A 21957-nucleotide genomic window follows, 5' to 3' on the forward strand; every position below is an offset into this window, starting at 1 on the left:
AAATAGATAAAATTTTTAACAAAAATTATCAATTTACTTTTTAATTTAACGTACAGAGATTAATTAATGTATTTATTTTTTTAATAAATGAGATAAAATATAATTTAACTCTAAACCTAACTTGTAGGTAAAATTAAATAAAAGAGAATCTATTGGGGGTCAACCATCCATCTTTCTTTTTTATGAAAAAATAAACTTATTATTTCCTATTGGATTTTATTCTTCCAAATTTGGAACCTCTCTACGTTTATAAGCACCGAACAAAAGTAGTAAAGTACAATTAGGGAACAATCTATCTTTTTCTTTTTCCTTTTCTCTCTCTAGATTAGTATCTTTTTAGTAATTTTTTTCTTTTTTTTTGAATAATTTCATTACAGTTTTTTATTACATTTGCTCTTTTTTGACATAATATCTAGAATTATTCATAACTCCTCTCCAACCCATAAATATAAGGATAATATGTCTCAACGCACTCGAACTCACATCTTCGTACATTGACAATAATGCTTATGTCAATCGAGTTAAAACTCAATCGGTTTTAGTAATCTCTTTCTTAATCTCCTGTATCTTTGGTCAACTTCTCAAGTACCAAGTGATACTTATTTATCTCTTGCTTCATGAACTCTAAATTTCTCATTTCTTTTAGGGATTTGGCTAATCAAGATTAGGGTTGGGTTCTATTTTTTCTCTCTTTTTAAAGTGTTTGTTTGTTTGTTTGTTTTTTTCTCTTGTTAGGGCTTGCTTGAATTGTCTAGAATAGTTTTTTTGTTATCCTTTTGCTTATTGTCAATCTTCTCCTTATCTAAAATCCTCTTCGACTCGGTCCTTTTAGGAGCCAAGTAAAGAGTCCCTCTACCTAGTTGAGAGCACAAATTAAAAGGTTATTGAGCTTAGGCCTCCTTTGAAGGTGACTATTGAGTCTATGAAGCATCCTTTTATGTCCAATTATTAGGCATTTTCGTGTATTTCTCGTTTTGCATGAAGGGTTGGAAAATCCTTCCTTAAGGATGTGCATTCTAAGCACTGTCATACAACATGCGTCCCTCCACCGTTTTGTCATCTTTTCACACTTGGTTTCGTTTCGAATAAAGCCATACTTAGGTCATCATAATGCTATAAATAGTCATATTTAGGTCTCAATTAGGTGCGCTGAAAGAGAAAAACATTAGCTTTCATATTTTTTAAGTTTTCTTAAAGGTTTTCTTTCATAGTAGTTGTAGTCATCGCACTAACGTTCGTCAAAGCAGCATTTGGATTGAGATTTGGAGCTGCAATTATTTAAATAATATTTTTTTCTCTTAATCTCTTTTCAATTATTATTAGTATGTTTGCTTGATCGTTCTTGTTTGTTGATTTGATGTTCGTTACCATATTTTTTACATTGCAAGCTCAATGATTTAATTCATTATTTACTTATTTGTTTTAATTATCTCTATTTAGTTAATTATTTTATTTTTACTCTTTTAATAATTGCTTTATTTACTTTTAGTTAATTCTTAAAATCATATTAATTTAATTAAATTGTTATGTTGGGATTTTTATTTTTTTTCAAAAATTACAAATCTCTCTATGGGATCAATCTTCAATAGAATTATTTGATTGTAATTTATTAGTTGACAATAATCTCATATATTTATGAGTAATGGTGAAAAGTAGTAACAAATCTTAAACTTTAATTATATATATTAATTGTTATCATTAATTATATTCAGATAAGTATTTTGCCTGAATTTACAGAATAATAGAATAAGCTAGGTTTAGTTTAATTTACTTCTTTTCTTTTTAGTTTTTAATAGTGCATGCCTAAGAGTGATAAATTTGACGTACCCTTCAACCCTGAGATAGAGAAAACACTTTGAGACTTTAAGAAACAGAGAAGAGTAATCGAAATTCTAAAAACTTTGAATTCTGAAACCAAGGCGTTACCACCCAATAATATTCATCTGATTAATCCTCCCATTAACAACAATAGACCAAATGCACAAAATCCAATTCGTAGAAGCAGTAGAGACTATTCAATGCCTGAAGGAGAAAGAATTCTGGGTAGTATTAGGTTACTTGAAAATATTGAAAATTTTGAAATAAAACCTATTACCTTGAGTATGCTTTAGAAAAATGCTCAATTTTAATGAGGATCGAATTTACATCTAAGAAGTTTCTTAGATGTTTGTAATATTGGATGATTTCATCAGACTAACTTTATTTCCGTCATAAGTCAATGGTTACACTCACTATCACCAAGATCCATCACTACCTAGAACCAACTAGCAGCCTGGTTCTTGCTTAAGTACTTCCAAGCCGACGAAAACTGTGAAGCTCAGGAACGACATTACCTATTTTACGCAGTATGAGGCATGGGAACATTTCAAAGATATCATTAGACGTTTCCCTCATCATGGTATGGCGGAATGGATGGAAGTGCAAGCATTCTACAACGGGTTAACGCCCATTTGTAGATCCACTCGCGATTGACTTCTAATTGCTCCTGCCCAAACAAGAGGTAACTAAAAACAACACTAAACTTAACATGTTAGAAGCTTCTTTTGAGCAGAAAGTGAAGAGTCATCCAAGTGAAACAATCACCACACAAATAATTTATTTTTATGAAAATATAATCAAATTAATATTTTTTTTTTGTATTGTCAATCTTTAGGCTGTCTTGTGAAGTCAAGATATCTTTTAAAATAATGAACTCCAGTACTTTGATTTGTGATGGAGAATTTTTGAGTTTAAAAATAAATAAAATAAAATCCTATCATGCATAATTTGTTGCTAGCTTTTAACAGGAGAGATAAGTAAACTTATACCTAGTGATAACTATAAAAAAATAATATAAAGCATAATTGATTAAAATATATTTCCAATTTTTAATTAAATAAACTTAATACATGATTTTTCTTACAACATAACTATTAATCGAGTGTTTATTTATTTTAGACTTAAATTATCATTGTATCAAAAAATTAATATTTTTAAAATTGAATAGGTGGTTGAATTGATTAGACCCTCAATTCGTCCATCCTATCCGATTAAATAAATTATTAAAAAACTTATAAAAATTTAAAAATTTCCCAATCTAATACCCTTTTCTATAGTGATACTCTAATCGATTTTTTATTCAACTTATCTGATTTATGGATCCAATCTAATTCAATATATATATACACGCGTGTGTGTGACTAATTGGCTTTTGGATTTGGTGAGGGGATTTCGAGGAAAGAAATATAAAATTGACGAGTGAGCACTTACGACAATGTGCGGGGGACGTCATCGTCATTTTCCTTTTCCACCCCAAGATTTTTGTCATTTTGTAGTAATTTCATTGAATGCAACAATTTCTTTTATATAGAATGTATTCGGGTCGAGACAAATCATCAATAATGCAGCATAGTGAAATATTATTCAAATATGTTCCTTTTTTTAATTTTTATTAAATAAGTGGAATCTGATTTTTCTATTATCAAAATACAAGTGTCCAAATTTTATTTTAGGTATAAAAACAAAATTAAATAAATAAATTATTTGATATAGTGGAGTTTTATATTTCAGGGTTGTAATTTAGCTTATATTTATATTTTATGTTGAAGGGATAACTAGGTAACGCAAAAATGGTGATGTGAGGATGTACGATTCACTTTGTTCTATATAAGATGAAGAGTTATCATTTAAGATGATCAGAACGGGTGATAAGGAGGTGAGAAACACGAGAGAGGGATGGGATAAGAGAAAGAGCTTGCCTCTGACTCTAGACCTCGGGTCTTATATACCTTTAAGACCTAGTGCTAAGGTGTCGCATGTTAAATTCTTATAAGAATGTCAGACAATTGGTTAAGTGGTCTTTCATATATGTGATATGAAATAGAGGACCAAAATCATATTCAAATTGTTTAATTCGAAAAAGAACGATTTAAATTTGACTTGTAAAGAAAAAATAAAAAAATTTAGAAATAAAAAAATAAAAGCATTGAAAGAAGAAATTTGATAACAATGAATAAATAATAAAGAAACAAACAAACAAAAAACGAAAGAAATTAGAAGATGGAACGAGTAAACTAATGGATATGAACAAACAAACAAATTGAATGATGAAGAATAAATTCTCACGACTCCTTAAAGAAAATTAAGAAGAAAACTACTTCTAAAAATCAAAAAAAAAATCTTACACAAAAAAACTAACTCCATAGTTAAAAACGTTATTAATGAAAATAATTGTCTATTTAGTGAACAATGATGAGGCTTTTATATGGGCTAGCTAACTACATCCAAATAACTTAAAATGTTAAAAAAAATCAAAATTCGGAATAAATAAATAATAAAATAATTATACCTAATAAATACAATATTGTGTTCACATGTAATAAAAATTAAGCCTAAAAATCGAACCTAATATGATTTGAACTCTAATTAAAAACTCGTAATAATCTCGTCCAAAAATTCTGCTCGCATAGTCTACATTAAAATGATCATAACTTGAGTTCTTGAACTTGAAATTGAGTGGTTCAAAATGAGTTTTGAAGTCAATAGATAGATCTTCAAACGCTATGAAGATATCTCAACCCATAAATACCTAGATATCATCTAAAAAGTCAACGCAAGTTAGCTAATTTTTCAAACTTGAAAATTGACAGTTTCAGTTAATTGAATTGAATTGAATAATCTTCACCCCATCCGTGCATGTATCAATAAGCCTAGGTAAGGTGTAGAGGTGCTCATGGGCCGGGCGGCCCGGCCCGCCCCGACGACCCGCCCGAAATATGGGCTTAGGCAAAAAAATGAGGCCCGTTTAGAAAACGGGCCGGGCCTCGGGCACCACTTTTTCGGCCCGGGCCCGGCCCGATATAATAAATATATTTATTTTTTTTAATGTTAAAATATATTTTACATACTTTTTAATTTTTTTTAAATTTTAAAATATATTTAAAATACTTTTTTTAATTTTTTTAAATTTTAAAATATTTTTAAAATACTTTTTTTAATTTTTAAAATTTTTTAAAATAAAAATGGGCCGGGCCGGGCCGAGCCCGGGCTTATGATTTTTCCCCGGGCCGGGCCTGGGCAAAATCTTAGGCCCATATTTCGGGCCGGGCCGGGCCCAAGCCTAGGACCTGGGCCAAAAATTTTTTATGGGCCCGGCCCGAACCCGACCCATGAGCACCTCTAGTAAGGTGGCTATAAAACATGTTTTTAATCACATCAAATGTGATATGGTGGTTGGAGTCTGACACGTGGATTAATAAGTGGGAGTCCTCTTTAGTGTCAAGCTAAAGAGTATTTTCAAGAGGCGCTCTTAAGAGGTTCATTTAGACCACAAGCGAGTTCACTGCTCAGTCCCAATTATTAGAGTATAAAAATTTCATTACCTAAAAAAATTCTACTGACAGTATATCGAATAGTAATACAAAGTAATATACATAAAGCTCGCGAGATGTGCTCAATTCCATATTTGACACTTGTCTAACATGTATAATTTATACACTTTCAATAAACTATAACAACATACATGTTAAAAAGTATACATAACAATTATATTAATAATCATTAAATCCAATTCAAATTAACTTACTAATTAGAATAAATTCATAGAAAAATCTTACATTTACATAGAGCGACTTTAAACATAAAATTTCAAAATTCTCAAAAATTTCTCTATGTAAATTAACATTCGTATTAGCGGACCCAACCTATATTTGAACCTAATGGAGACCTTAGGCCCAATATCAATATGGGGACCCAATCCATACTTGAATCTAATGGAGACAAATGGCAAAATTCCATTATTTACTTTCGAAATATGGGGGACTCAACCCATATTTTGAACCTAACAATAGGCCCAATACCATTATTGACTATTGAAACATAGGGGACCCAACTCATATCTATATTTGGGCCTAATACCATTATTTACTATTGAAAAATAGGACCCAACTGATGGCCGAAAATATATAGGGACCAAACCCAAAATTGAACCTAATGGAGACAATAGGCCCAATAATACCATTTCTGCAAGGGGATCGGACCCATATTTGAGCCTATGCACTCCTTCATTATCATTTTTGTCATGTTTAATCCTTAATTGTAAGTTGAGTTCCAATGGATCATACCCTATTTGAGTGGTAATCATCAATGTAATGAAACAAATGTTTAATAATAGCAATCAGAATATGTAATGTAATTCTAATAACAAGTTCATAAAACAATGTAGCTGACTAAAATATGCAGAAACGTAAATTTGTTCTTTAATTAGTAAGATAAGAAACCGATAAATTGATAAACCAATTATTGCAAAACATTCAAATATATGCATATTGATGCCTAACCCAGAGAAACAATCATTTCTAATGGATATCATACAACGAATGTATGAAATATCATGATGTCCATGATCTTAAAATTTCATGATTCCTCTACTTCAAAACAAACCTCACAGTATCATGCTATTCAGTATTGGATTTATATAGCTAATTTGATATCAGCTCGATTGACATCGGTATTGTTATCAGTATAAAATGATGTGGGTTCGAGTGAACTGAAGCACATTATCCTCGTATTCAAAAAGTTGGAGAGGGATTATAAATAGTTCTAAATGATATTAATGTTAAAAAAAATATTAAAACTTTAAATTTATATTATTTAAACAAAGGCCTAACAAATAAAACTTTAACCAAGAAACAAATGTCGGCAATTTTAATTTAATTAGAAAACTTGCAACTCGTACATCCATGTTTGAGTGCATGCTTATAAATTGTGGTCGTGGGCCTTTCCCACTAGGTTTTGCCTTTTTGTGGGAATTATATATATATATTAATATCGGACTAAAAAATTTTATTTATTATTACATAGATTATTTTAAGTTATCATTTTTATTATTTTCAATATTATAAGAAATCAATTGATTTATTTAATAGTAGAAGGATTCATTTGATCCGGTCCTGTAATAGAAAGAATTGATAAGTTTTTCATGTAACAAGTATAATTATATTAACAAATTTAATAACTGAATTGCTAAAATATTAAACATATAAAAAATATTTAAAAAATATAAAATGTTTTAACTTTAGGCTAATATAAATAAATTTCTGGAGTTATATAAATATAATATTAAGAGCATGTCCTTAAAGAAACGACAACCTATATGCTTTGAAGTGTAAACTTTCAAAAACGTGATGACAAAAAGTTTTGTGACTCACAAGATGATATGGGAAGACATGCATTAAAAAATGACTTCTTTTGATTTTATTTATTTATTTTTAACTTTACGAGGGAGCAATTTGGGTAAAATCCAAGATTTATTATGATTCCAACCATTGCTATTATATATATTGACAAAGAAAATAAAATATGGGATCAATATATTTGCCCATATTATTCACAAACCATCTGCCTTATCCTCTCAAAGTTGCCCCCTTTTCTTTTAAGAATATATCATATTTTATACATGAGATTACAACACGCTCGCATTGCGATTTACGAACAAAATTATAATAAAATTTGATTAAAATGATAAAATTTTAAAAAGAATGGTTTTTTTAGTCATTTTTTAATTGAGTTTATACTCAGTTAACTCGTGATATAAACTCTGCCAGACATTTTAAGCGCAACCAAATATAAATATTTGATTCATATATTAAGAGAAAGCAATGGAATCACTTTGATATATATTGGAACTTGTTTAAACTGAAGTTGTACAAACACAGATAGTCAATCTAATTACCCTACAAATCGCATACCCTATTTCCAAGATTCAAATTGAAATAAATAAATAACCTTAAAACAAGACATTCCTTTTTTATGGAACATCTGTTAAGTTGGTTTTGCATAAATTATAATTTTTTATAATCGATTTTTCAAGTTCTCGTATCGTTGGAGTTTCGAATTATTTGAGATCGGATTCGAGTTTAGAAAGATATTTGGGATTTAAATAAAATGTTTTAATTAGAAGTAAGTAATATAAAAACAGTAGATATTGTGCATACTGTTACCGAGATTCATTTTGCCCAGCACCAATTTTATAAACATTCGTTTAAGACCACTTTCACTTTTCACGTGCAGTGGACGGACACTCTTGACTCTTCCAATAATATATTTTTGATTGGAGTATAATAATATTATAATAAAATAAAGGGTAGCGGTTATTCAATTATGGATGAAAAGTTATCAATCCGTCACTTAATTTTGTCCTTTTTATCCTCATTTAATTAAAGTAAAAATAGGAACACCCAAAATTCAATATAATTAAATGACCAAAAAATGAAATTAAATAATTGAATAATGATTGTTTTATAATTATTTTATAATTAAATCACCAAAACATATATAATTTAGTGGCTACCTTATATATATAAGATTGCTGCATGCGTTGCGTAATAAACTAAGCTACAATAAAACATTAAAATAATAATTTTATTATTATTATTATTATTTCCTTCTATCCCTTTCAGTAGTTTTTAGAATTTTAACCACGAATAAAAACAAACTCACGTGCATGCACACAAAGTTCTATGCAGTTGCTCTTATTCTTTTCTTTTTTTTTTCTCAAAAGTAATTATTAGTTCCACTCTATTTTTCAAATAAATAATTTTCTCAAATTTTTAAATTTATTTATAGCATTTCTACTTTTGTTTCATTAATTTGCTCGACATTAATATGTAGAGGTTCTATGTTAGGAGCTAGACCGCATTGTCTTCTCTGTTATAAAAATGTATAAATTAGGTTATATATATATTAGAATAAAAAGTAAATTGATTATATTTATTAAAAATTAGTCTCGTTGACAGATTAGCAATCAAGTAGTGACACTTGACGTGCCACATGTACCTTAAGTTGATGTATAGAAATTAAATTTTAAGAGTAGAAATAGTAACAAAAGGACCAGTTTGCTCTTTAATCTAATGTATAAGTACTAATTTGTCTATTTGTTGAGTAGAGGGAACAAAATGTAATTTAGTTTCTAGTATAGGGGCCTCCATGGTACTTTTAACACTTTTTACATTTTTTTTATTACAACTATTTGTTTTTGTTTTTATTAATAATTATCAATTTTTTTAAAAAATAGTAATTGGGTAAATTTAAAATTATACATGACATTTGATTTAATGTTTAATTTTATACAATAACTTTAATTTTGTATAATTTTATAAAGTATAAAATATCGATTTGATTAAATTCTTACAAACTATTAACACAATTATTGATATAACATCATTTTATGTTTATATATTAAATACACAAATAATTGTATTTATCTAATATAAAAATAAATTGACATATTTATTTTTTAAAATGCGTATAATTGAATTAAAACTAAAGTTTCGTGTATATAACCACATCAAATCAAAATCCATGTATATCAAATTGCACATTGATTCAAAATTAATGTATAATTTTGATATTTGTCCTAATAATAGTTAGTAGTTAACATCTCAATTAGTTATCAATTGATATTAGTTATAAACCTTAATTATTAATTATCCAATAATGTCCTTACACATGATTTTGTCTTTTTGCAACTACATATATTTATGTTATAATTAAGGTAAATGATTATGAAATTAGACTCTTCTAATTGTCTTCCACGCGTGATTAAATTACTTTTACAAAACATTATTTTATATTTATTTCAGAAAAGCATGGAAATTCAAACATGCAGGCTTGATTTATATGTCGGTAAAACGACTAGCGATAGAAAAATATATTGTCAATCATTAATACTTAACCCAAAATTAAAGATAGTTATGTGACCATTAAAGATAAAATTAAAAAGTTTAGTGACCATTTTGTAATTTTTTATAATTAATTGACAAAAAAAGAGATTTACTAATAGTTGGGTGGCAAAAATGAAAAAAGAAACCCATAGTTGCTGACTATTAATGTAGTTTGCCCAAAATAAGAATTGGGCATAATGATTTTTTGGCCCTCCAACTTTACAAAAGAAAATGTCATTTTAGCTATCCATTTAATTTTTTACCTCTTTTAGCCTTGAACTTACGTTGTTTGTCAAATTACCCCAAAATGGATGAAAAATTAACCTTTGTTAATTTTGTTGATGTAGTATACACGTGGATAATGTCACATCAACAGTTAATTAATTTTAAATTTTTAAAAAATATTTTCTATAATTTTTATACATTTTTAAAAATGTTAAATTTTTAAGATATTTTTTAAATTAAAAAATAATTAATTGTTGACAGGGTTTAGACTTTAGAGTGATTGACAAATAACACAAGCTTAAAAATAAAAATGGACGAAAAATTATAAATCATTATGCTTAAGAATAGCTCTAGTTCCGCAGCTATTTATTTGTAGAGTATAAAGCTTGAAAATACTACGCCGATCAACGTTGCATCAAAGTAAAATGGTAGCTTTCTAAATTTCTTAATTATATTTTTTATTTATTAATTGTTTTTTATTTTTATACTATTTATTTTTTAGAATTTATAAATGTTGGGATAAATTCGATTAAACAACGAACAAATAAAATATTAAAGAAATTGAAAAGATCAAACACAAATAATTTACGTGAAAAAATTCTTCCGAAGAGGATAAAAAACCATAGATAAAGATTATTTTACTATAATGGCAAAAACGAATGGTACAAAGATGGAAACAAAACTAAGCCCTGAAACTCGAAAAAAAAAACCCTTAAAATGTAAACACAAAATTCTCTGAAAGCTTGTGAAAGCTAATACCTAAATATGTTATGGGTTATTTTTGTAGACTAATCAGAGTTTAAGTGTGAAACTAAAAAATAAAGTTTAACTAGGAGAAGAAAAATCGAAAAATACGAGACCACATTTCAATGAGTTTTTTTAACGACAGTGAACTGAACCGATTAACATGATGAATGAACTAGTGACCCAACAAACCTTCTGAAATATTATATAAGAGTCAAACATTTGAAATTATTAAAAAAATGACCAAACATTTTCGAATGTGCTAAAATAAGAATTTTTTTTTCACATTTCATCCTAATTTATTGTACAGAGCAGGTGAAAACAACATGTTTAAAATAGAACACATCACAATTAAGTTAGATATTACTTGAAATGACATAAGATAAAAATAAAATTTGAATCTTGAGATATGACATTTGAAAAATTCTTATTTGAGCACCTTCTTAAATGTTCAACACTTATTTGACTATTTTGAAAGATTTGACCATTATGCGAGCGACTTTCCCTAATTTGAGCATTTAATACAAATTAAAATATAAAGACTTGTGAGGGGAGGTGAGACTCGGACCCTCGAATAATGGAAGTATAGTGCTCAGGATGTCCATGATTAGTTTTATTCCCAGGTCTCCTAACTCATAGGAGAGCCTAATCTGGTTAATAGAGTTTAGGAAACGCATAGCCATCAAGGGCATGGGTTGACATCTCAAATGATACAATAGAGGGACCAGAACCATAATTTAACCAAAAGACAAAACTTATAGGAAAAAAAGAAAAAAAAGAAAAAAAAAAGAAAAGAGAGGCAAAAAGGTGGGTGGAGGAGAGAGGGCATAGGGGCAAGAGGTGAGAAACCCACGAAGCATTGTCGGAGAAACGGCCGACCCAACACCTGTTAGTGGGAAACAATACATCTATCAGTCCCATTTCATTACAATATACCCACCAACAATATCACCAATCAATTTTATTTTATTAATTTTAATTTTAATTTTAATTTAATATTATATGGAGGTGATAAAGACAACACTTACGTTGCTTTTTCCTTTTCATTTTATTGTCCTAAATTTTTAGTGCTTTGTTTTCTTTCTCATATTTTGTGATACTGTTATCATAATACTTCCTAACTTCTTTTTCTGTTTTCCCACTAACTTCTCGTTTAATTCATTAATCATCGTTACAAAATCTTAGACATTTGTGTGTTATATCTTCCATTTAACGCCTCCTTTTTATTTTTTATTATTAATTACTTAATTAGCGGTAGATTTAGGGTATAATTAAAATTTTGAAAAGCATAACTGCCATTTTTAGGATTTTAAATTTCTTTTGAAAGTCTAATTAAAATTTTTAAAATACTATAATTGTATAATTAAAATTTTAAAAATTTAAGGGACCAAAAGTGCCTCTAAGGCTCAACGACTGCTTGAATCTTCAAAAATAGAAATTCAACACTCTTCTTTTTACAAACCCATGTTATTGAATGCCGACTCAGTAGACCACAACTTGTTTTTTTTCATATTTTTTATTGGAAAATTAAATAAAATAGGCTTCAATATTTATTGTTAAAAACATTTAAAAAATTGAAATAATATTTTTTTAAAATGTTTAATGAAATGAACTTTTTCAAACAAGCACTTAATTAGCTTCTATTTCATTTCCTTATGCTTATATGTTCATTTAACATATAGGAGAATATTCAATTTTTTCGGTATTTTTTAAATTAAATCAACTTAATCGGCCATTGTCTATAAAAATTGACCTGAACGAATTAGAATTCAAAAATCGACATGATCGAACTAGTTTTAGATTGATCTATTAACTGAATTAGTCGGCTTCGTTTATTGAACTTGAATAATATATATTTATTTTATAAATTACAAATATAATTTAAATATATTTTTTTCAAACGATTCGGTTTGAAAATTTAAAAACCAATAATCGATTGGAATAGCCAACCGAACCAAACTTAAAACCGAAAAATCACCCAAACTAAAATTGATTGGGTCAATTTAGTTAGTTTTCTCGATTTTAATCGAAAATTACTTTTCTCTAATTCCACATGTTAATGAGACGTTAATTTAACGGTAGAATTGAAGTTTTGATTACATAAATATATTTAGATTATTGAGTATTCAACCCAAAAAGATAAATAAGGATAAGGGAACTTTAGGTTGTTTGTCAAAATTTTGTGCGGGAATCATGAAAAAGCAGCTTAATTTATTCAAAACAACACCACCAATTTTCTCTAAAATATATTTTTTATGAGATAAATTAGATTAATTAATTGACTAAATGGAGTTCAATTTATTATATATACCACCATTTTTCATGGCTTTATTAACTTTTTATGCCAAATTTAACCTGAATTTGCGGTCACGTTTGGCATTTGATGTGCCACACAATCATGCACCTATCATCACAAATGTGTAACTCATATATAATATACATAAAAATATTACAAAATAATACAAGTTGGTATGCAATTTTCAAAGGTATAAATGAGAAAGTGATACTCGTAAGTTATTTGAGCTTGATTGAAAAAAATTAAAGAGTCGAGCTTGAGCTATTAAACAAATTGAATTTAAGCACAATAATACTTGGTTTTTCATTTTATTTTATATCATAACTACATTTTTACCCTTATTATACTGGAAGATCTTACAAATGAATATGAACGAATTTAATTGAGCTTGAGTGTGAAAATCGATAAAATAACTTAATTATGTCTAGAATTAATATTGGATCGAATTCAAATTAATCTTGAATTTCGAGTCCAACTTGAATTTAAATTTGGCAGCAATGAAATTCCACTCTACTCAATAACAACCTAGTTGAAAAGATCTATTAACGCAAACATAAACATGGGTATATATATTATAAAATAATAGCATGCAAAAGGTAAAGTAATGACCAAAGAATATTCATGATGCATACATAAGTTAACGTGAATCTTATATTTAAGATGCCAATCATATATCATGCCACCCAACAAAGAATATTCATTATATGATAAGTCAATTTGTGTTCATCAAAATACATACAATAACAGTAACAATTAATATATATAATGTACATAAAATTTCACAATCTCCTGTCCTTTCCCATTCACTTAATATTGTTAAGTTGCTAAGAGCCAAACTAGATATGACCCAAAAGTTGGTAACAATGGATGAGCTTATTCATATATATATTTCAACTCTAAAATCATTAAATAACTACTCTAAATGCAATATATATATTGTGTTGAGATAAAGTTGGCTTCCATGTAACCAAGCATTTGCTGTATATTTTCTCTTCTTTTTGTTGGAGAATTATTGTAAAGATGCCAAACACTTCATTATGAAAATGAAGAAAAGATTGTTTTTTTCTTGCTTGTCAGAATCTGATGGGTGTCTTCCAATAACCACATGCATGTTTATGTTATGGGTTTTATATAGTGATGTCATGTGAGTAAGGATTTGGTAAAAGAATTTGGTTAATGGGAAAATTTAAGGTCAAAATATTATAGCGATATTATTTTTTTGACATAATATTTAATTTATCTTCAAAAAGATGATGTATTTTTCTACACTCGAACTCTAGTCCTTTTATATTAATAATAATACTCATACCAATTAAACTAAAATTCAGTCCGTAATCTATTTACGAATTCCTAATATGTTACATAATGTGTTTTATATCTTATCAGTAAATCATAATATATAATGTATAAAGTAAAGATAAAGTTTGATGTGGTATCGTGGATCACTGGATTGCTTTATATTAGAAAACAACAAGCATATAATAAAAAGTTAGGGCTGCAATTGGGTGGATAAGAATGTCAAAATTGTTGATTAAATTCTTTTGACAAGGGAGTCTTGGATTGTAGTGCCTAGAATTTAGGGTATTAATTTCATAAGCCCCACTAGACTACCTTATTAAACCAGAAATTAATAGCGGTCAAATTTCATTATTAGTCCCCATACTGTGTAAGTTACAGATTTAGTAATTATACTCTAATTTGGTCAATTTAAGTCCTTGTACCTTTTGGATTTATCAAATTTAGTCTTTCTACTTTTCGAATTTTGAAATTCTAGTCATGAATCAAATGGTAGCAATTAAATCCATATGGTCAAGATATGTTGTTAGTCCAGTACTATATGTAACTTTGTAGATTTAGTCTATGTTCTCCAATTTTGATCATTTTTATTACTTATATTTTTTAGATTTTAAAATTTTAGTCTTGACGCAAAAGATAACTACTAAGTTCATTAATTGTATTTTGTTGTGGGTACATAATATGCGAGTAAGCTGACTTTGCATTACATATATGATAGTATGTTTGTTGGGTAAGATTTTGGAAATAGTAGAGCTTAATAATTTTAATAGCTACTGTCTGGTCAAGACTAGAATTTCAAAATTCAAAAAGTATACGGACTAGAAATGACCAAATTTAAATACATATATAGGCTAAACCCACAACTTATACATAATACATAATGTTTTTTTCATCTATTTGTCGTATGTGAATTGTATATGTGAATATCATGTCCTCTTTTAGATGTTATATATTAATAATATACATTATGTAGTCATTTTGTCTAATCAGAAATGTAGATGCATACTCGTATCAAATACATATAATTAGAGGTGGATCGTAATGAAGGTTAATTAGAGGGCTTGCCCTCCCAGAATTTTTGAAAATTTTCATTTTCTTTTTAAAATTTATTGAAAATTTTAATTTGGCCCTCCAATTTTTGAAAAATTTTATCATGCCTTTTAATGTTTTTGAAATTTTTAATTACGTTCTTCTGATTTTTTTAAAAAAAAATCATTAGAACCCCATTTTTTTGAAAAAAAATCTCGTTAAACTCTTAAAGTTTTTAAAAATTTTAATTATGCCCCAAAAACTTAATCCCAAAATTCACCACAGCTTATAATCAACTCTCATTTCGAATTTGTGTAACTTACTCACCGTCTAATCATGAAATATTAATCGTTGTTTCGAATTTTGCCTTCAAAATTCGAAACTAAGAGCTGTCGAATTTGAAAAAATCGAATCGAAATAGAATCTCAACTAGAAATTTTCAAGTTCATGGATGCTGACAAGGATGCAATCGAAGAAGAAAAAAAATAATACATATGAATTTTCATTAACTCAATGATCACATTTTAAATTATTTTCATTTTTTTACTAGTTTCTGCCACAACAATGAAGATGAAGCTTGACCTATATTCAATCAAATACTACATATTCTATAGGGCAAAAATTTTCATGCTGTCTGAAATTTTAGCAATGTCATTGGCAGAGTAATGTACTGACAAATTACGTGTCTTATTTACTTGCTGGGATATGTCCCCATTATAAAAAAATAGTCAATATTCGACAAATTCCTGCTTCTTTGTTCCTTTGCTTGGTCCGACATAATGTGAAAATTTGCCATTCTTTCGATTGCGTTTTCAAACTTTATTCAAACCTTAAATTCAATATGAAGATTTAAAACCCTAATCCTTTTCAACGTGATATAAACATTAAACGTTAAATCTAATATAATCCTTTACTTTGTCTAATGTAATACAAGAAGTTTTTGACCCGATAATGTGAGATGTTATTTATTGATGGCTGCATAAAATTTATACACGATGATGAATCAAATATTATTATTTTTATCGGTAAAAGTACTGTGGAATCAAGTAAGATTGCATTTTGTCCTATTTACTCAACAAATGGGTAAATTAATCTTTATACATTAGATCAATGGGCAAATTCATTCTTTCTATTAAAAATTTTATCTATTTCTACTATTAAAAACTGACATGGCTGACAAAATAACCAGACAGTTTTGTCACGTGTACCTTATGCTAATGTACATGGACTAGTTTTTAACAGTAAAAATGAATATAATTTTTAATAGAATGGCTAGTTTCTCTTCGATCTAATGCACAAAGATTAACTACTATTAAGAAGATAATGTGCTTCAACTTACTTAAGCACACGTCCTCCTGTATTGACAACAATACCCATATCAATCGAGCTAAGACTCAATTGACACTTATGATCTTTTTCTTGCATTACAGGTGTATAATGAGTCAATTTATGGGCCTACTAAATTTATTTTATTTTTAAATTTAGCTAGAAATCTATTAGCTTAATTTAGTAAATAACCCCATTGCATAATTACGTGATTCTAATTAAAATCAAAGTATTTGGTAATCAAAACTAAGGATTAGATTCTAGAAACAGAATTTCTTAAGCTAATTAATGTTATTGACAGGAGAGATGTAGTTGCTTACACTAGCTAAAATCAGCTCACTCACTCTTTTCAGTAAATTATATTTAATATAGTCATAACATATAATTTTATAAAATTTTATAAATGTACTGTAATGGAATTATAAATTTTTGAAAAAGTTAAAAATATAAAACTATTATGTATTAATTTATAATTTTATTATTTTTTAAGGGACTAAACATATATTTTTTATTTTTAGATATTTTATTCCAAAAAAGTTATATGGAAATAAGAATGGCACACAAAGCACCAAAGATAAAAAGGAAAAAGTGTAAAAGATTAGAAAAAGAAGAAGCAATGTATAAGAATATAAATAAATGTGTAATTATAAAGAAGAAAAAGATGAAGAAACTATGGATGCGACTGATGTCTCCCAATATTCCAAAGGACTCACATAATATTATATTATATATATACACCCTTCATCCTAGATTTATAACATCAACATAATCTTCATGGGTAAGATTTGATAATTTATAGAATATAGATACACCTATTTGAAAAGGAAAAACATAGACAATATTGTTAGAGTTTAGGGAATATTATCTTTTTAGTATATTAAGAGTTTAATTACATTTTTGCTCATTTTACTAAAAAAATAGGTAAATTAATCCATATATGTTAGATTAAAGAGCAAACTAACCTTTTCCTTAATTAAAATTTTCATCCATTTCTACGGTTAAAAACTGGTATGGCTGACAAAATAGCCAAACTATTACACATGGTGCGCTATGTGCATCTTATGCTGATGTATAGAGACCGTGTTTGCTTTTTGATGTAATATTTAGAGACTAATTTCTCCATTTTTTGAGTAGAGGGGGTAAAACGCAATCCAACTCTTAGTAAAATGGCCTCCATGGGACTTTTACCTAAATTTAAGCTATGTACAAACATAATAGATGCACGTGACATGCCACATTTAATTATCTGGTTACTCCAATAGTGTGAAAAGATTAATTTACTTAATTTTTTAAATAAAATTCAATCCAACCCAATCCAATTGGTAATACAAATAACACCACAATACATTTACCAATAATACCTTCATAATTAGCAATTCAAATGAAACATTAATATAAAATTTTCCTCATGTACCCATCATTTTCAACTTATATTTTCTCATTTATTTTGGGTGACTTTTCAAAAAAGAGCATAAATTCGAATAACAACTCTAAATAAAGATTAAGTAGAAAGAAAAAAGAAAAAAAGAGAGGAGAATTTGTTTTCTTATAAAATTGACTACAAATAAGATTTTACAAATTTAACTACCAAAAAAAAGGAAAAGAAAACATTTGCAATGATACCCTCGATTTTCTTTTCTTTTTTGTGGCTTTGAATTTTCAACGAGGGGTTTTAATTTCTTCGCATCTTTGACCCTAAAAAAAGTGCCTTTCTTTGGTTGGCTTTAATTTTGAGGTGATGCCATAAATTCTTTGATACCGGTCATGCCCCCACTTCATATACCCAATAAAATGTAGTACACTAGCGTTATGGGCAAAGCTATTAGCATCCCAAAAATAACACTGCAATTAAATTAATTTAAAGTAATTAATATTAATAATAAAAGAATAAAAAAAGAATAAAATATTTAAAACACTTACGCTGTGCTGAGAATATCAGGGTGTACGTTGTATTCCTTGGCAAAGACAAAGGGGACAATTCCTTGTGGGAGAGCTGCCTGTTATTTGTTTATTTATAATAATAATAATAATAGTAATTTTTTTAAGAAAAATAGATGCAAAGCCAAAAAAAAAAGAAAAAAAAAAGACAAGTTAAAATTTGTATAAATGTAAAATACCATTTATATCGAATTTTAGTTTTGCTTATATTTTAATTTGACATGAATTGATTATTTTAGTTTATATAATCGTTAGTTAGATGGACAAGGATATTATAAAAAAATCAAATTATGTCTAATGAAAATATTGAGACTAAATTATAAAATTGAACAGAGTAAAAGTACCAAAATTGAAATTTAACTTTTTTTCAGAGGCAAGTACTGTGTCTAATTCAGATTTTAATTTATGAGATACAACAATATCTAGCCCGACAACTATTTTTTATCATTTGAAAATTTTAAAATTGTATATAAAATTTAAAAATTAAAAAAATTAAAATTTTAGATTCTTTTAGAAACAAAAACAATCTCAGTGTGGCATATCAAATTAGGACCAAATTAAAAAAAACTGTTTAAGAGATCAAGATGAGAAAAATTACTCAGTTTAGTGACTAAATATTAATTTACCCTTATTTATTTAGGCAAAGTGAAAGGAAAAAGAAAAAAGAAAAAAGAAGTGACCTGGACAATGGCAACGTGTAAGAGAACGCCTTTAAGACCAACAGCAATGGAAGCAGCAGCCATGACAGCTGGTCCTGTAAGGAATCTCACGGCCATTGCAAAAGCTGCAACCGAATTCCCACATGCTATGATCTTTGGTTGCAATGCCATAAACAGACCTGTCATTCACATCAAACCGTGCCATGCACCCCCCAACATTAGATTTTAAAACATTTAAATGAAAAAAAACACCTTTCATCATTATTTCAACATATATATTATCATTACCAAACACTGTTTTTTCTTTGTTTTCTTTAAAAAATGATTTGTTGTTTGTAATAAGAGACACTGACCAAGACTGAACATAGCCATGCCGAGACCTGCATCTGACAGTATAGATATCGACTTTGCTATTATTGCAGGCATTTCCACATTCCACCTTCAAAAACAAAAAAACCAGTAACAAGAAAGCTTCATTACGAATGATGCACAATGAGGGAGGTGGATCTCGTAACCTCAAATAGTAAAAGTATTATGAATGGAGTGTTTATATTGGATTTTACATTTTGGGTTTTTATTTTTTAATTTTGAGAAGAGTTTAATGAGTTCATGGAGTGTGGAAAAATTTTGGTGGGATTTAAATCTTTGCCTTTAAATGATATTAGTGAAGAAAAATACTATCAACTCGTTAAAATTTTCTCGAAGTTGAAAGATAAAAAATCGAAAATAAAATTGACCTCTACTATTTAAAGATCATTTGAGTATTAGATATTGACCTCCATCATGTAATAAAGAAGGTTTCTAGGTTCATACCTGAATGAGATTAATGACCAAGTGAGACCAATTAAGCTTGAATAAGTATTGGGGTTTCTAATAAGTTTTCTCCAAACCATAATCAATATCAGCCTTGTCATTACACTCGTTGGTGGCATGGTTTTAGGGTTAGCAATGGCAATGGCTTCCCCAACTTTGTTGTTTTCACCACTTTCTTGGACATTGTTCATTTCTCTTCTGTTCCCAAAACTGAACTCATCTCTTTCCATAAACTCCTCTTGATTATCTCTATGTCCTTCCACTGTCAACAAAACAAACAATCATATATATATATGTTTAAAAAACTAGTTAAATGCCGTAAAAATATTCTTTAAATTATGAATTAAATTATATTTTGTTTCACGTATTTAAAAAATAAGTAAATTAATTTTACACAATTAATATTCTCTGTTAAAATTTTTTATTTATTTTACTAATAAAAATTATCTAAAATTTTTAATTTACTCTTCAACCTAATCTCCATCTAATTTTACCATTCATGTGTAGGTATTAAAAAACCAGGTCAAAAGCTTGTACCTTTGCCAGGGGAGACAGCTAACCGAACTTCTTTCTGGTCGGTAACACCATATTCATGGCCACCGCCGAACACATCTGATACCGGAGAAGCACTTGAACTCCAAACAAACATATGAAGATCCTTACCACCACCATCTTCAACCTTTTGATGAGCTTGTCCATTAGGTTTCTTAACACCTTTAGACCCAGTTGGTGAAAACATACCCGGATTAGGAGCCGGGTAGTGTCCCGTTACACCACTTTGTCCATGGTAATGAAACCTCGGCTTACCAGAACCATCCTCCTCGTAATTTGATGGTCTGGGTGTCGGTCCACGTGAAGCAGACATACCATAAACATCACCGGAACCAAAGTTCGAGTTCCGACCACCGGCCATCATAGAATAAAAATCAGTATGGTTAAAACTCGAACCTCTAGGTGTTGGATTCCTCGATGATTGTAAAGAGTAAATCTCAGCATTAGTTAAATTCGATGGCCGGGGGGTAGTCGAAGACAAACCTTGTGACCTTCTCGAAAAAATATCAGACCTCGAAGCATTAGATTTTCGAACCGTAACATGCAACTTACCGTCGTCTTTAATCTCAGCTTCGGTTTCTAACGGCTGCCGACCGTCGAGCGACATGATGTCGGAATCGACATGGATAGACACAATAGAACCAGCAGTGTCGGGGAATTGTTCAGAGATTAGCATCTTAGCACCGCGATATTCAAACATAAATAGCATTAAAGTATACCAAATGATACATTGAAGTACAACGATTTGTACCATTAAACTCCCTGAAAATTCACCATACATACCTTTAAGTAAAGGTATACCCATAACTAAAGTATTGGGTAATGTTGAAAGTGAAAATAATGTTATGGTCCATTCTAAACAACCCCTTTTACTTACTTTGGACCAAATGGCTAACACAACTAAAACTATAATCTTTTGTAGTGTATCAGCTGCTATGAACCGGAAGTTCATGGTGTACGGATTGTTTGAAGCTATGAAATGAAATGAAAGTAATGGAACGGCGAAAAGAGCAACGAACCGGTTGATGCCGGAACATTGGTCGGGTGTGAAGATTTTCCACCATTTCACTGAACCGTAAGCTAAAATCATGGCCACGTAAAGTGGTACCATTGCGGTCATAACATGGTAAAAATCTGTTAAAGTGATCATCTTTGAAACACCCTGCTTACAAGCTTACTAATAAAAGAGACCCAAAATTTTACAAGAAGAAGAGGGTTGGTGGCGATGATGAGGGAAGAAGAGCATGTGTTTTTGGGGTTTAGAGAGGAAAGCGAGAACAAGAGAGGGGACGGGGGGGATTTTTTTTTATACACTAAAACAGCTCTTGAGAGATGTGAGCAAGCTTTGCACTTCCAGTCCCCAATGCTTTTGAAAGGA

General features: G+C 28.9%; 1 protein-coding gene and 1 pseudogene across 2 annotated transcripts; both read right to left on the reverse strand.

Moving 5' to 3' along the window:
- Nucleotides 1-2313: 2313 nt before the first annotated feature.
- On the reverse strand, nt 2314-2402 carry LOC121224829 (uncharacterized; annotated as a pseudogene).
- A 15744-nt stretch (nt 2403-18146) lies between these two features.
- On the reverse strand, nt 18147-21957 carry LOC107931052 (probable auxin efflux carrier component 1c). 2 transcript variants are annotated; one of them, XM_016862837.2, is made up of 6 exons: nt 20565-21957; nt 20028-20289; nt 19568-19653; nt 19236-19393; nt 18538-18614; nt 18147-18459 (listed from the first exon to the last, which is right to left on the reverse strand). In XM_016862837.2, exons 1-6 carry the CDS (start codon nt 21727-21729, stop codon nt 18393-18395), a joined length of 1815 nt encoding a protein of 604 aa, XP_016718326.2. In that variant the 5' UTR covers nt 21730-21957; the 3' UTR covers nt 18147-18392.

This window comes from Gossypium hirsutum, chromosome D12, assembly GCF_007990345.1.
Source record: "Gossypium hirsutum isolate 1008001.06 chromosome D12, Gossypium_hirsutum_v2.1, whole genome shotgun sequence".
NCBI lineage: Eukaryota > Viridiplantae > Streptophyta > Magnoliopsida > Malvales > Malvaceae > Gossypium > Gossypium hirsutum.

Bases quoted from the DNA above. Each gene is read 5' to 3' on its own strand.
- LOC107931052 (XM_016862837.2), bottom strand. From the start codon at position 21,729: ATGATCACTTTAACAGATTTTTACCATGTTATGACCGCAATGGTACCA. The intron at 19,654-20,027 runs GTATGAACCTAG...TTGTTTTTGAAG, and splicing joins TGGTCATTAATCTCATTCAG to GTGGAATGTGGAAATGCCTG. The intron at 18,460-18,537 runs GTAAGTGTTTTA...ATTTAATTGCAG, and splicing joins CCTGATATTCTCAGCACAGC to TGTTATTTTTGGGATGCTAA.